This window comes from Ceratotherium simum, chromosome 7 (genome assembly GCF_057802395.1).
Source record: "Ceratotherium simum simum isolate JZ-2026a chromosome 7, ASM5780239v1, whole genome shotgun sequence".
NCBI classification, from domain to species: domain Eukaryota; kingdom Metazoa; phylum Chordata; class Mammalia; order Perissodactyla; family Rhinocerotidae; genus Ceratotherium; species Ceratotherium simum.
Genome location: NC_141906.1, coordinates 30,820,916 through 30,836,220, shown reverse-complemented (window position 1 = coordinate 30,836,220; position 15,305 = coordinate 30,820,916). Strand labels below are relative to the sequence as shown.

The 15,305-nt window shown below is 35.6% G+C and overlaps 1 protein-coding gene across 2 annotated transcripts in view; it reads right to left on the bottom strand.

The window, feature by feature from the left end:
* Positions 1 to 15,305, bottom strand: part of PPME1 (protein phosphatase methylesterase 1) — a 74,605-nt gene that overhangs the window by 42,660 nt on the left and 16,640 nt on the right. For both annotated transcript variants that reach the window (XR_015552691.1, XM_004433987.3), the window contains exons 2-3: positions 10,434 to 10,527; positions 9,791 to 9,883 (exon numbers count right to left, since the gene is read on the bottom strand). Coding sequence is in view for 1 of the 2 variants with exons in the window: in XM_004433987.3 (XP_004434044.1) it covers positions 9,791 to 9,883; positions 10,434 to 10,527 (187 nt within the window). In the remaining variant the exon portion in view is untranslated. The remainder of the gene's footprint in view (positions 1 to 9,790; positions 9,884 to 10,433; positions 10,528 to 15,305) is intronic.

The window sequence follows — 15,305 nt, the reverse complement described above, 5'->3', positions numbered from 1 at the left end:
TCTCCCATTCTATAGGTGGCATTTTTATTTCGCTGATTGGTTTTTTGCTGTGTGGAGCTTTTTAGTTTGATGTGGTCCCACTTGTTTATTTTTGCTTTTGTTGCTTGCACTTTTGGTGTCATATCCAAAAAATCATTACCAAGACCAATGTCAAGGAGCTTCTTCCCTGTTTTCTTCTAGTAATTTTATACGTTCTGGTCTTTAAGTCCATTTTTTTTTTTTTAAATTTTATTTATTTATTTATTTTTTTCCCCCAAAGCCCCAGTAGATAGTTGTATGTCATAGCTGCACATCCTTCTAGTTGCCGTATGTGGGACGTGGCCTCAGCATGGCCAGAGAAGCGGTTGTCGGTGCTTGCCCGGGATCCGAACCCCGGGCCGCCAGCAGTGGAGCGCGTGCACTTAACCGCTAAGCCACGGGGCCAGCCCATTTAAGTCCATTTCAAGTTAATTTTTGTGAGCAGTATAAGATAGGGATCCAATTTCATTCTTCTGCGTGTGGTTATCCAGTTTCTTAATATTTATTGAAGAGACTATCCTTTCCCCATTGAGTCTTCTTGGCTCCCTTGTCAAATATTAGTTGATCACATATGCATAGATTTATTCCTGAGGTCTTGATTCTGTTCCATTGGCCTGTGTGTCTATTTTAATACCAGTACCATATTGTTTTGATTACTATAGCTTTGTAATAGAGTTTGAAATCAGGGATTGCAATGCCTCTAGCTTTGTTCTTCCTTCTCAGGACTGCTCTGGCTATTCGAGATCTTTTGTTGCTTCACACGAATTTTAAGACTGTTTTTTCTATTTCTGTGAAAAGTGTCATTGGAATTTCGATAGAGATTGCATCAAATCTGTAGACGGCTTTGTGTAGTATGGACATTTTAACAATATTAATTTTTCCAATCCATAAACATGGGATATCTTTCCATTTGTGTCTTCTTCAATTTCTTTCCTCAATGTCTTGTAATTTTCAGTGTACAGATCTTTCACCTCCTTGGTTAAATTTATTCCTAATTATTTTATTTTTTATGCTAATGTAAATGGAATTGTTTTCTTTCTTTTGCAGATAGTTTGTTGTTAGTGTATTAAATCAGATTTAAAAAATCACCTAGAAAATCAAGTCTGTTTCTACTTCTATTACTCTAACTAATGAATACTTTTAAAGAGAACAAAGGGCTGAAATTCTGCTATACGTTGCTATTTGTTCCTGAAAGCTAATTTACAGGAATTATTTAATGCATTATGGTGGTAGTAAAGCCTTCAATGCCAAAAACAAATCTGTATTTTGGAATAAAATTAAGCGGCAAAGATAGCATCAAATTTGCTTGATTGCTTTACATTAAAAAAAAAAAAAACCCCAACGTAAAACTAGGTCCACAAAACAGCAACAAAATATTCATTTGAAGGCAGTAATTGTCAATTCCAATTTTAACCTGAAAGCAGTAATTTATGATCTTATGTGCCTGTCAGAAACCACTGACAATAATAATAAAAACAGATTTTTCATTCACTTATTTAACAAATCTTTCTAAACTACATCTGCCAAAAATCTGGCACCAATTGAGTAATGGTGTTATGGTATGAAAAAGACAGGCAATATGCCTGCCCTCATGATGTTTACATTTTAGTGTGGCAGAGGAAGACTAGAAAATAATAAAGGAGCAAGGTAAATTTATCAATCTTTCTTTTATGGCTTTTACTTCTTGTGGCTAAGTTTAAGAAGGCCTGCTCCAAGGTCATATAGGAATGTTCTTATGGTTGGTTTTTTAAATTCAGTAGTCTAATCCATTTGGATTGTTATTTTTATCATACATTAAATTTCTTTTTATACATGAGCTTATTTCTTGATTCTTTCTGCCAATACCATACTATTGATAGAGTTTTAGAATATGTTTTGATATCTGAGAGGACAAGTCCCCTCTCTCTTGCTCTTTTTCAAAATTATCTTGGTTATCATTGGACATTTATTCTTCTGTGTGAATTTTAGAGTTTGTTGATCAAGTCTCATAAATTCCATTGAGATTTTAATGAGTTAGTCAGATTCATACAGGAACATGATTTCTCTATTCAGGTATTCCTTTATATTCTTCTGTGAAGTTTTACTGTTTTCTCCATAAATGTCTTATACTTTTTTAAAAAATAAGGATTATTCCCAAGTATTTTACAGCTTTGTTGCTTTTATGAATAGGATCATTTTTCCTATTATATTTCCAAACTTAGTAAGTGCTAGTATTTAGGAAAAGTAAATTTTTTTATCTTGACTTTGTAAACTGTGGCTTAACTAGTAGTTTGTCAGTTGATTTTCTTTGATTTCACAGGGAAACAATATTTACAAGTAATGACAATTCTCATTCTTTTCAAATTTTTAAAACTCATTTTTCTTTCTTGTTTTATTGTTTGGCTAAAACCTCCAGCGTAATGTTGAAAATAGCACCCTTATCTTGTCCCTGACTTTAAAAGGAAAGTGTCTTACGTTTCACCACTAAATACATTTATGTAATTTTCTGGTATATAAGTTTAATAAAGTTAAGGAAGTTTTTCATCTATTCCTAGTTGCCAAGAGTTTTCAGCATGAGTGGGTGTTGTAGTTAAACAAGTCTTTTTTCAGCATCAAGCAAGGAGAAAAATTAAGTACAGCGATAGATTTTCTAATGATGAACCATTCTTCACATTCCTGGGATAAAACCTAGTTGGTCATGGTGTATTACTATTTTATTACACTATAGGATTCAATCTGCTGGTATTTTACTTAGGATTTTGCATTTATTTTATAACTGAGATTGGCTCACAGTTTTCCTGCATTGTCATTGCCTGATTTTGGTATTAGATTGATGCTACTGTCATAGGTAAATTGGGTAGCCTAAAACAGTACTATTCTAAGTAGTGTTTTTACATGGTGAAAAATTTTAATTGAACTTTCTCCTTTTGGAGAGAAATTAGCATTCCACAAGATATCAAATATTTAGAATTGGGTAACAAAAGAATCGCTTTTTAACTAGTCTTCCTGCCTCCATTTGTGTCTCCTGCCCAATCCATCATCTCTACTAATATCTTGATTATTCGAAAGCTCTTCAATAGCTTCTCATTACTTAAAACAGTGATACTCAACTACAAGTAGGTACATGTGTATCAAAATGCTCAACTCCCCAGAACTTTACAATCTGGATGTGTCTGCAATTGTTTCAAGCAAAACATGCTTTCCACCCTCCCTAATTTTGACATGCCTAAGATATGTTTAATGTGGATGAGGATGAGAGAAGTGTTGTGCTTAAAAGCAGCTCCCACTGCTATTACTCTGAACTAAAAGATAAGGTGCAATTCCCTAGTCAGGTATACAAGGCCCTCCCATATTTTGCCCCTGTGATCTCTCTAGTCATCTCCTTCCCTGCTCCCCACCCTTACTCAAGCTACTTATAATTTTCAAATCATACTTCATTGTTACACTCTTCACTACCTTTGCGTTTCTCTCTCCTTGGATTGCCTTTTTACTAATCTAACTTCTATGCAGTCTTTAAAACCTATTTCACATGTTCTCTCACTTATGAAACTTTCCTTATAGTCACCTCAACCATCAGAGTTAATCATTCCCTCCTGTTACTTTTGTATCTTGTACATAGATGCTGTAAACTCATCTAAAACTAAGTGCTTCATCAAGCACTTTATCAACAACCTCACATCTTTTGCTTATTCTCACAACCACTCTATTAACTAGGTGGTATTATATCCATTTTACAGATTAAGAAACTAAAGCTTGCTAGATTAAGCTGTTTTGAGATTCAAACCCCAGTCTGAGATAAAAGATTCTTAAATATTTTGCTGTATTATTTGTATACATGTGCCATCTCCATTTTTCCCACCTTCCCCATTAGACTTAAAACATCATACGAACAAGAGAATAGGCTATATGTTTAATTCTCCACTGTATCCATGGCACATAGCATAACGCCTGGTACAAAGTAAGAGTTTAACAAGTATTTGCTGATTGGCTGATCTTATTAAAGAGTGAACTCTCATTTTTCCATCCATGGTAACCCAGCCCAAAACCTGGAATACAGAATATAGTTAGTAAATATTTGCTAACATGAACTGAATTAATTGCAAGAAGAAACAGGAACCAGTAGACATTCAGATTCAATTCCTGGCTTCAATCAATTCATACTCGGTTGGTCCCAGGTCCCTCAGAGGTACCAAAGCTGAAAACAACTGGAGGCTGGCAAAACCTAGTCTGCTGAGGCTGCATGTGCTAATGAGCTCCTCTCCTCTCTCAGCCAAACTTCAACTTCTGCTTACTTCTGGATTCTCCCACAGCAATCAGGTCAGTCTTTTATACACAGTACTTGCTGATGGGAGAGGGCTATAGAAGCCCTAAGTATTATGCACTATATATAATCAACTTTATTATTATACCAAAGCTACAGTAATAACTAATTTATTGGATATAACCAAGGAATAAAGGATTCTGAAAATTTTTCTAAAAATCTAAAGCCTACCTTTTAAAACATCATAATTTCCTTCTATGAGTTATTTATTAGTTATAACCCTTTGATAGTTCCACAAAAATAACTACATATTATATATATATATATATATATTTTTTTTTTTTTTCCTGTTACTAAAGCCAAAGTAGAAATGCTTTCTCTTGATAGTTAATAGGATGCCTTCAGGTGAATCCCTGGGACACCCTCCACCACCACCACCAAAAATAACCCACAAAACATTTAGAAGGAAAAGGGGTTCTACTCAGGTCCAGGGATTTTTACACAATGACAGATAAGAAGGAACCTGGAAATACACATTCACAGTTAAATCCTATAATATGCATTATGCTGGTATACTACCAAGATGATGCTCACTTTTCCCCTGTAGATGGCCTGGGCTGCTTCGAAATAGTCCTAATCATTAGAAGTTCTGCCTATGTGTGTCAAAAATATATCTCTATGGTTTCTGCCCTGAGTCTCTACTCTTAAGCAGTGCAAAACTGGTCTTCAGAGAAACATACACACTGAAGGCAGCTAGAAGTAGGTTTGAGTTTTGGTGCTGTCAGTGGCTGTGTGATTTCTCTAAATTTCGCTGTTCTCATCTGCTTAACCTCATAGAAATACAGAAAGGATTAAATGGGATCATGTATGTAAGCACTTAGCACAGTACCTGGCACACAGTAAATGTTTAAAAGATATGGCTGATTTTAAAAAATTATTATTATAATTGAAAGCAAATATTACATTTCCAAAGTCTTTCCTTTTTTCAGGGCAAACACTTTCAGTTCCTTCAACTTTTCCTTGAATGCTATGGTTTCAAGTACTCTAAACCTGGCTGCTCTTTTCTGGACAAGTTCCAGTTTGCCATTCTCCCTTTAACATGTGGGACCCAGAACTGAACACAACCTTTGAACTGAATACAAACTTTTTCCTTTGAAAATAGTTTCCATTAAAGAAAAAAACACGGGGCCGGCCCCGTGGCTTAGCGGTTAAGTGCGCACGCTCCGCTACTGGCAGCCCGGGTTCGGATCCCGGGCGCGCACTGACGCACCGCTTCTCCGGCCACGCTGAGGCCGCGTCCCACATACAGCAACTAGAAGGATGTGCAACTGTGACATACAACTCTCTACTGGGGCTTTGGGGGACAAAAAGGAGGAGGATTGGCAATAGATGTTAGCTCAGAGCCAGTCTTCCTCAGCAAAAAAAAGAGGAGGATTAGCACGGATGTTAGCTCAGGGCTGATCTTCCTCACAAAAAAAAAGAAAAAGAAAAAAACAATCTTTAAGTTATGAAAGTAATAGAAAACATAAAACTGTAAGAAAAGCCAGAAAAATAGAAAAACAGAAAAAAAAATCACTCAGCTTTTTTCCATAGTGTCCAGAATTGTTTTAAAAGGCTGTATAATATTCTGTCTTACAGGTACATCCAGTTTAACCATTTACTTATTGTTGGATACTGGGATTGTTAATTTTAGACAAACAGCTTTTTCCGCATTTCATATTATTTCCTTAGATTCCTAAAAGTACAATTTCTGTGTCAAATGGTGTAAGTATTCTGATGATTCAATCCCAGTGCTAAACTTAACTTTCCAAAAGAGCTCTATCTATTTACAATGCGATCAGCAATGTTCAAAAGTATTTGTTTTCTAATACCTTTGCCAACATTGAGGATTAGTTTTGAAAAATATTATTAATTTGATATGTAAAAAAATGATAGTTCCTATGAATAATATCTGATTACTAGTGAGAATGAACGTTCTCATGTCTATTTGTTTTCCATGAACTATCTCTTCATGTCCTTTGGACTTGTGTCTCCTGGAATTTAGGATTTTTCTAACCATGTTATACAACTTCTTTATGTATCAGCCATATGTATATGACTTACTGTCATTTGATAAAGCCTTTGGAATAACTACATACTTTTCTGCTTTCTTAAACAGAATACAATGAACAAAATTTAACCTTTTCTTAATTGTTCAGGGTCAGCATTAACTTATTTAAGAAATAACTATTGAGCACCAACTCCAAGGCAGGCCCTGTGTGCTAGACAAATAAGAGTGAATAAGGCATAGTCCCTGCTCTCAAGGATCTCATGATCTAGCATCATAAATATCAATCATAGCTGTTCATCTCTTCCTTCAGCTGTCAGTATACTTGTCCTCCTGCTATGCTAGTGCCTTTTTGCTTCTATTTTACTAATTATCTTCTAGGTGAAGGTCCGAGAGTAATTCTGCCTCTCGTGATGATAAGGTGCTTAGGCTTATTCCTGCTGTTTGCCATAGCTGCCTTTTGAATCCACAGACATGTTCCAGTGCTTGAGGAATTATGACTTCTGGAGTCAAGTCAATCGCTAAAGCACTTACTTTTATGGAGCCATTTTTATTTTCAAAGCACCGTCACATGTAAACTCATTCAATGGGCTGGTACACTGTCAAGAATAACAACAACAACAAAGGGCAGGTAAATCTAACCAGCCGAACCAAGCTATTAAGTCAATTGACTGGTAGGGAATTCCTTTGGTTATACAAGTAAACCAGGTAAGCAACTGGAACATAATGATGTATCTATAAAAGAGTTTCACAAAGTGTGGTATGCTAACAGATGTTTTAGAAAAAAGGAATTGAATGATCAAATACATTTGGAAGACACAGTTGAAATTAAATAGGTTTATTTAGAAGAACATCCTAAAGGCTTTAATAATACACTGATATGTAGGGTGAATTTCCAAGAGAGAGATGAGAAGCATATTTTATATAATATTTCTCAAACTCATTTAATCATAAAATCACTATTTCATTAATTTCTCATGGAATTGCAATCTATAGAATATACATTGCTAAAAGAAGAACTAGAGCTACCCTCTACAATGATAACAAGTATAAAAATGTCAGCAGCTATTTATCAATCATCTCCTCTATGCCAGACACTTTTCATGTTACTTCGCTGTTTCTATCTATGGGATAAAAATATTTAATATCAATACATGTCAACAAATAGCTTACTATAATAATATTTTTACAAGGTTTTATAATTTACAGTTTTCATATCCATTATTTTACATAATCTTCAAAGAAACTTTGAAGTGTAAGGAGACTGTATTTGGAGAATAAAGGCTTACGTGGCTTGCTCAAGAACTTAAGTAGCTTCCTCAAGAATATACTACTAGTACTGGTAAAATTGGGACTACAAATCACATCTTCCAACTCCTTCTTCACTGTTTCTTCCCAGTGTCAAAAGCAACAGCTGTTTCATAGAAAGTCTATTCTAGCCCTACCTAGATCCCTCATCTCCAAGGACTCTGAATGCTCAAATAGGTAATATTAGTCTAAATCAGAGCTAATATATTGTACCAGAGTCCTAGTGAGTTGCTCAAAAGTTCAAAGAATATAGTGAGGCTACCTCTGGCCTACATATGTGATTCTCATAAAAATTTTACAAAATCTTGTGACCCATTAAGTACTATCCTTGCAATAAAGTTTTTCCTATCCACAGACTACTTTTTGCCAAATTTCTTATGCAGCAGAGCCTGGAGTCCCTATCCCCGGCAAGTTTCAATTCAGTTGTGTGAATGTGACATGCCAGTTAGCATGTTCCTCTATTCCTCTCCCCAGTCACATATCTCTTTCCCTTCATGTCTCCAACACATCAGCTTCCCAGTGACAGTATATTAGCTTAGAGCAGAGCCAGGTAAGTTATGGTACATGAGCCATTTCTGGTGGCTCTGACCTTGGTTTAGGGCAACTGCAGTACATTTACTACTATAGCTGCTACATTAGGAACAGGCACAAGTTGTTGTTACTTGTTCATTCAAAAAACATTCCTTAAGCATACAGTATGTGCCAGGCATAAATAAGCCATGGTTTCTGCCTCCAAAAAAGCTCAGTCTAGTTGAGGAATGTAAATGACTAAAACTATGCTACTAAGGACTTGCAATGTGGCTAGTCCAAACTGAGATCTGCTGTAAGTACAAATACACACTGGATTTCAAAGACAGTATAAGAATAATGTGAAATATCTCAATAGTAATTTTTATATTGATTATCTGTTACAATGATAATATTTTGGGTACAATGGATTAAATAAAATATATAGTATTAAAACTAATTTCACCTGTTTCTTTATACCTATTTAATGTCCCTACTGGGAAATTTAAAATTATGTATGTGGCTTGCATCATATTTCTATTGGACAACACAGCTCTAGAGACATGAAAGAGCCTGGCACATACAGGCAAATCATACAGCTACGTCCTAAAGTAAGAGAAAGGAAACAGCAAACAAGACAGGGGCCAAATCATTTACTCATTTAATAACAGTTGAATAAGTGCCTATGTGTCAAGAACTGTTTCAGGCAATTTGGGCAACAAAAAGGAGTAAGACATTATTCCCGTTCTCAAGGAATTCATATTCTAAAGAAGAGATGAGAAGGTACTTTTATACTTAATCCCAATAATCCCACTGCCAGGAACAAAATGGTATGTTCAGGGCCCTCTTCAACTCTACAGCCATCTGGCTCCAGGTATCTAGTACTGCATTCTCACTTGCTCCCATTTTCTGTCCTTCAGACCCTCTAGTAGTAAACAGAGGAAGTATGTATATCTTCTTGATACATACAAGAAGAGATGACAATTTCATTTCAGATAGGAATGTTGCTAGTATCTTCCTTGGGAGTATCTCTCCTTGCACATGGGCTGCCCCACCCCAGTCAAGGATATTAGGAAGATTTACAACTGGCACTATTCACACAGACATATATCCTCTACTTTAGATCAGGGTATCATCAACCAAATATTGTTTAATTCCTAGTAGCTCACAAGTACCATTAAAATATAAACCATTATTTAAAAAAAAGAAGAAACATTTTCCAAATATTTATGGGACATCTCCATGTATAAAGTACTACAGTAGGCTCTATGAGGGAGACAAATAAAGGATAGACATAATCTCTATCTAAAGCACCTGAATGGAATATATCTGCTTATCCATTACTTAGACTACTGAGACACAGACCCCCACTTTTAACAAGGCACAAATTCCACCTGCCTCATCCCAATGCAATATATACAGAATATTTTATAAACTGTTTGAAGAATTCATGCACTAAAGCTCACCCCAGTTAAGAACCTCTAGTTTAAAGAACAGGTGATCTTGGGCCTACCATGATAAATATTTGGAATCAACTCACATCCCTAATCTTCTTACATCAAGCCATATGAGTGAGTACAGAAGGAAGAATTAGGCTAGCCAAATTCATCTAGAAGTAAACAATGATTGTGCTAACATCGACTTCTACTATCAACTACTTACTTACTTACCGTGAACACAGCCCAGGAAAGGGCAGAATGGCCTCCTCCATGCAGCAGGAGTAGGACTGGACCTTCTGAACCACTCTTGTAAACTCGAAAAGTGTATGAATAGTTAAAGATAACATATCTAAGCTTTTGCTCACTGAAGTTTTTGATTATTTAGCCATAATAATACTGATCACAAAACTCAGGCAGCACCAAGCTAGATGCAAAGACTTCCACGTTAAGAGACACTTAAATAGAAGTTTCTGAGACACCAAACCTGTTTTTGAAACATGGAGCCAGTATGACCACTTTTTCAATGGAAAAAAAAAAAATGATTCCCTGTGCCCTAATGAGGACATAGTCCCTGGTTTCTAGACGCTAAACCGGTTAAACTCACTTGACTCATGAAAGCTTCCTCTGGGTCCTTAAGAGATATATCAGTTTCAGGAATTTAATTCTTAATCCCTTCCCTATGCATTCGACAATTATAGCCAAGTAAGATATTGGCATCGACTTACAGGTAATATTCCATGCTGTACAAAGAGCAGGTGGGCGATAAAAATGAAATAAACAGCAGGAATAAAAAACATTTTAGAAACTACACAAGTCTTCTAACTTAGACAACATTATAAGCTTAATAAAGAATAAGTCATTCTGTAAAGGATATATCCTTGCCAGTTTCATTCCCTACTTCTACATCTTCCATAGACTCAAAGTATTGACTCCAAGGAACAGGAGAAAAGTCCCGCTTTCTTCCAGGGCTAAGGAAAAAAAGAGAGAGAGATTTCAAGTAAAAATTAGTTATGCATGAAAAGATAAAATCTTGATCAACAAATGCTAAAGGTAAATCTAAAATGGAAATAGGAAGATTATTTTCCCTTAAAGATAAGAAGAGTTTTCACACACAAAGTATCACATAAAAATATGTTTTAAAAAGCTCAAATATAGATGTAAGAGTAGAAATTTTAGGATTTGAGGAAACTAGTATATTTTAATCACAAATACATTCCATGTACATTCACATCACAAAACCTGCTAGTTCTCTCTCCTTGTTCTTGGCTATAGGCTCATTCTTATCCACTCAACCTATTAACATCATTCCTGCAACAATCATTTTTGGTTACCATTGCTTCTTCGTACCTTTAATCCCATGCGTTATTTCATACTTCTTTGTCATTTCCCAACCAATAAATATACAGCCATCATAGAAGGCAAACTGGCAATATCAATAACTTGAACTTCTAGGAATTTATCTGAGATGTGCTCACACAGAAGGGAAATGACTTATCTATTCAATGTAGCATTGTTTGTAATAGAGAAAAATAGAAAACAACCTAAATATCCATCAACAGGTGAATGATTAAAATAAATTATGGTACATAGAGAAATATTTAGCTTTAAAAAGAAGGAAGCAGGCCGGCCCCGTAGCTTAGCGGTTGGGTGCACACACTCCGCTGCTGGTGGCCCGGGGTTCGGATCCCGGGCGCGCACCGACGCACCGCTTCTCTGGCCATGCTAAGGCCGCGTCCCACATACAGCAACTAGAAGGATGTGCAGCTATGACATACAACTATCTACTGGGGCTTTGGGGAGAAAATAAATAAATAAATAAATAAAAATTATTAAAAAGAAGGAAGCAATTATATACTGATAAACTTCTTTATATATGGATAAGATATACTCTTAAGTAAACAAACAAATATGATGCATGTACTACCATTTGGGTAAAAATAGGAAATACGTATAAATATAATTGCTTATATGTGTTTAGAATATCTCTGGAAGAATACTGATATAACATCGATGGTATTCTGGGAGGGGAACTATGACTGGGAGATGAGAGACAATTTTCAATGTATATTTTTTGATTTTTGAACCATGTATTCCTAAAAAATATAAAATTATTTTAAAACAAAATAAAACAAAAATAACCAATAAATGTCTATTTACAACCAATGTCTTTAACCTTGGAGAGGACACAAGAAAGAAACCTTGAGTCTTCCCCTATTTCCACACCAATTCTTCTTCCTAGTAATGGAGGAAATTCAGAATTCTATCAGCAGCAGAACATTACCTTCTGCCAAACATCTTAATACAAATAATACAAAGCCCCTTTTAAAGACTTTAGTTAATAAAAAAACATTCTAGGTTGAATGTAATACTGGAAAGAATTACAATGGAGTACCTGGGCAGTCAGGTATGTATTCTTTCAACAGTCAAGCATTTATTGAGTATCTACTCTCTTCTAGGCATTTGAGACAGGTCAGTAGTTCTCATTCCATGTAACGATAAGATCATCCAGGGAGCTTTTAAAAATACTGATGCTTGGGTCTCACCTCTAGAAATTGATTTAAATGGACTGAGATGTTACAAATTCTTAACACTTACAGTACGGACTTGGGCAACATTTAAACTCTTTCTGCCTTGTACTGTAGCAATTGAATAAAATAACATATCTTTTAAAAAAATCTAATACATCTAGCATCTGTTGCTCAGTAAATGGGTAATCCCGTCTTCTGAAAGAAAGACTGCCTCTGTGGAAGTAAACTACAACTTCAGCCTAGACCTGTTTTTTTGGTTTGCTAGCTGCACTTGAATTCCTACTGGAAAGCTAAAAGCAGAACTCTTAATTCTACTTACTCATCAGTCACTCACTAATCCTCCTATGCGTGTGTTACTTTGGGTATAACAACTCAACATGGCGTGCCAAACATGTTATAATGGATTCTAAGGATCCACGCGTGAATTTTTGATGTCTGGGCTTAGGATATCATCGTAGTAATAGTTCCTAGCATTCACTGTGCACAACAGTGAGTCACTGTGTCAAGTCATTTACAGGCATGATTCCATTTAATCCTCAGAAAACTCTGAAAGTTATTTTATCCTCATTTCACAGATAAAAAACAGATTTAGAAATATAAAGTAACTTGTCCCAAGGTTAGTTATACAACTACTAAGTAGCAGTGACAGGATTTAAATCCAGTTCCATCACTCTTCAAAGCCTCTGCTCTTAACCCCAATGCTATATTAATTCTCACATTTTTTTTTCTCTCTCACTCTCTCATTTATACTTCCGAAAAGTAATAAGGTTTTAGGGCATATCATCAAAGGTTTCCTTTTCAGAATCTAAATATGGCTGACTTTTCCAAGGCCAGAGAAACTTTCCAAGTTGGCCAGGCACCAGTTAAAGAAAAATTACTTCCTATAAACAGAAATTATTCCTAGGAGAACACCCTCCACTTCTAATTTTCTTCATTAAAAAAAACAAAGTTCCTGGGACTACCCAACTTATACCAACATACGAGTAATTCCCATTTGGTTAAAAAGCCAATAATCTATACCTCCAAAGGTTGCTCCTACTCCCAGAGAGATTTTTCAGGCATACTCCTAACATCTTCATTTGAACACACAATTGTTTAAACACTCCACAACTTCAGGTAATTTTGCAACCATTGTTAGACATGAAATAGATAGCAAGGACCTTACCTTATATTAATCTTTATATTCTAGTCAGAAAGGATACTCTGTATTTTAAGGATGTAGTTTTGATTCTTCTTAAAAATAATTTGTTTCTTATTCTTTTATGCCTATCTACTTTATGGTCATTACAGCCTGTGTAGGCTCCTGTTAGTTATAATTTTTTTAATGAATTAATTACTGACTTTTTTCTCCATGGAGTCATAATGAAAGAATTTTGAAGTAATGAAAAGAACTTTCAGAAGCATAACAAGGTTAAGTCATACTTTAAAAATAAGGATTTATTCACCAAGAACTTATCTGTATTAGGCCAGAACTGAGGTGGGGTGATGGGAGATGCTGGGATAATTAAAAAAAACTAGTGAGACTCACGCCTGTTAGAATGGCTATAATCACCAAGACAAAAAACAACAAATGTTGGAGAGGATGTGGAGAAACAGGAACCCTCATACACAGCTGGTGGGAATGCAAACTGGTGCAGCCTCTATGGAAAACGGTATGGAGATTCCTCAAAAGATTAAAAATAAAGATGCCCTATGATCCAGCCATCCCACTACTGGGAATCTATCCAACGAACCTGAAATCAACAATCCAAAGAGGCTTATGCACCCGTATGTTCATTGCAGCATTATTCACAATAGCCAAGAAGTGGAAGTAACCTAAGTGTCCCTCGACTGACGACTGGATCAAGAAAATGTGGTATAACAAACCTCTCCAAAAATAAAAGTCCAGGACCAGATGGCTTCCCTGGTGAATTCTACCAAACATTCAAAGAAGACTTAATACCTATCCTTCTCAAACTCTTCCAAAAAATTGAGGAGGGGGGGAAGCTCCCTAACTCATTCTATGAAGCTGACATTACCCTGATACCAAAACCAGACAAGGACAACACAAAAAAAGAAAACTACAGGCCAATATCACTGATGAACATCGATGCAAAAATCTTCAACAAAATACTAGCAAATCACATACAACAATACGTTAAAAAGATTATACACCATGATCAAGTGGAATTTATTCCAGGTATGCAGGGATGGTTTAACATTCGCAAATCAACGTGATACACCACATTAATAAAATGAAGAATAAAAATCACATGATCATCTCAATAGATGCAGAGAAAGCATTTGACAAGATACAGCATCCATTTATGATAAAAACTCTGAATAAAATGGGTATAGAAGGAAAGTACCTCAACATAATAAAGACCATATATGAGAAACCCACAGCTAATATCATCCTCAATGGTGAAAAACTGAAAGCTATCCCTCTAAGAACAGGAACCAGACAAGCATGCCCACTCTCACCACTCCTATTTAACATAGTACTGGAAGTCCCAGCCAGAGCGATCAGGCAAGAAAAAGAAATAAAAGGGATCCAAATTGGAAAGGAAGAAGTGAAACTCTCACTATTTGCAGATGACATGATTTTATATATAGAAAACCCTAAAGAATCCACCAGAAAACTTTTAGAAGTAATAAACGAATATGGTAAAGTTGCAGGATACAAAATCAACATACAAAAATCAGTTGCATTTCTGTACACTAACAACGAAGTAGCAGAAAGAGAAATTAAGAATATCATCCCATTTACAATTGCAACAAAAAGAATAAAATACCTAGGAATAAACTTAACCAAAGAGGTGAAAGATCTGTACACCGAAAACTATAAAACATTGCTGAAAGAAACTGAAGAAGACACAAAGAAATGGAAAGATATTCCGTGCTCTTGGATTGGAAGAATTAACATAGTTAAGATGTCCATACTTCCTAAAGCAATCTATAGATTCAATGCAATCCCTATCAAAGTTCCAACAACATTTTTCACAGAAATAGAACAAAGAATCCTAAAATTTATATGGAACAACAAGAGACCCCGAATAGCTAAAGGAATGCTGAGAAAAAAGAACAAAGCTGGAGGTATCACACTCCCTGATTTCAAAATATACTACAAAGCTATAGTAACCAAAACAGCATGGTACTGGCACAAAAACAGACACACAGATCAATGGAATAGAATCGAAAGCCCAGAAATAAACCCACACATCTATGGACAGCTAATC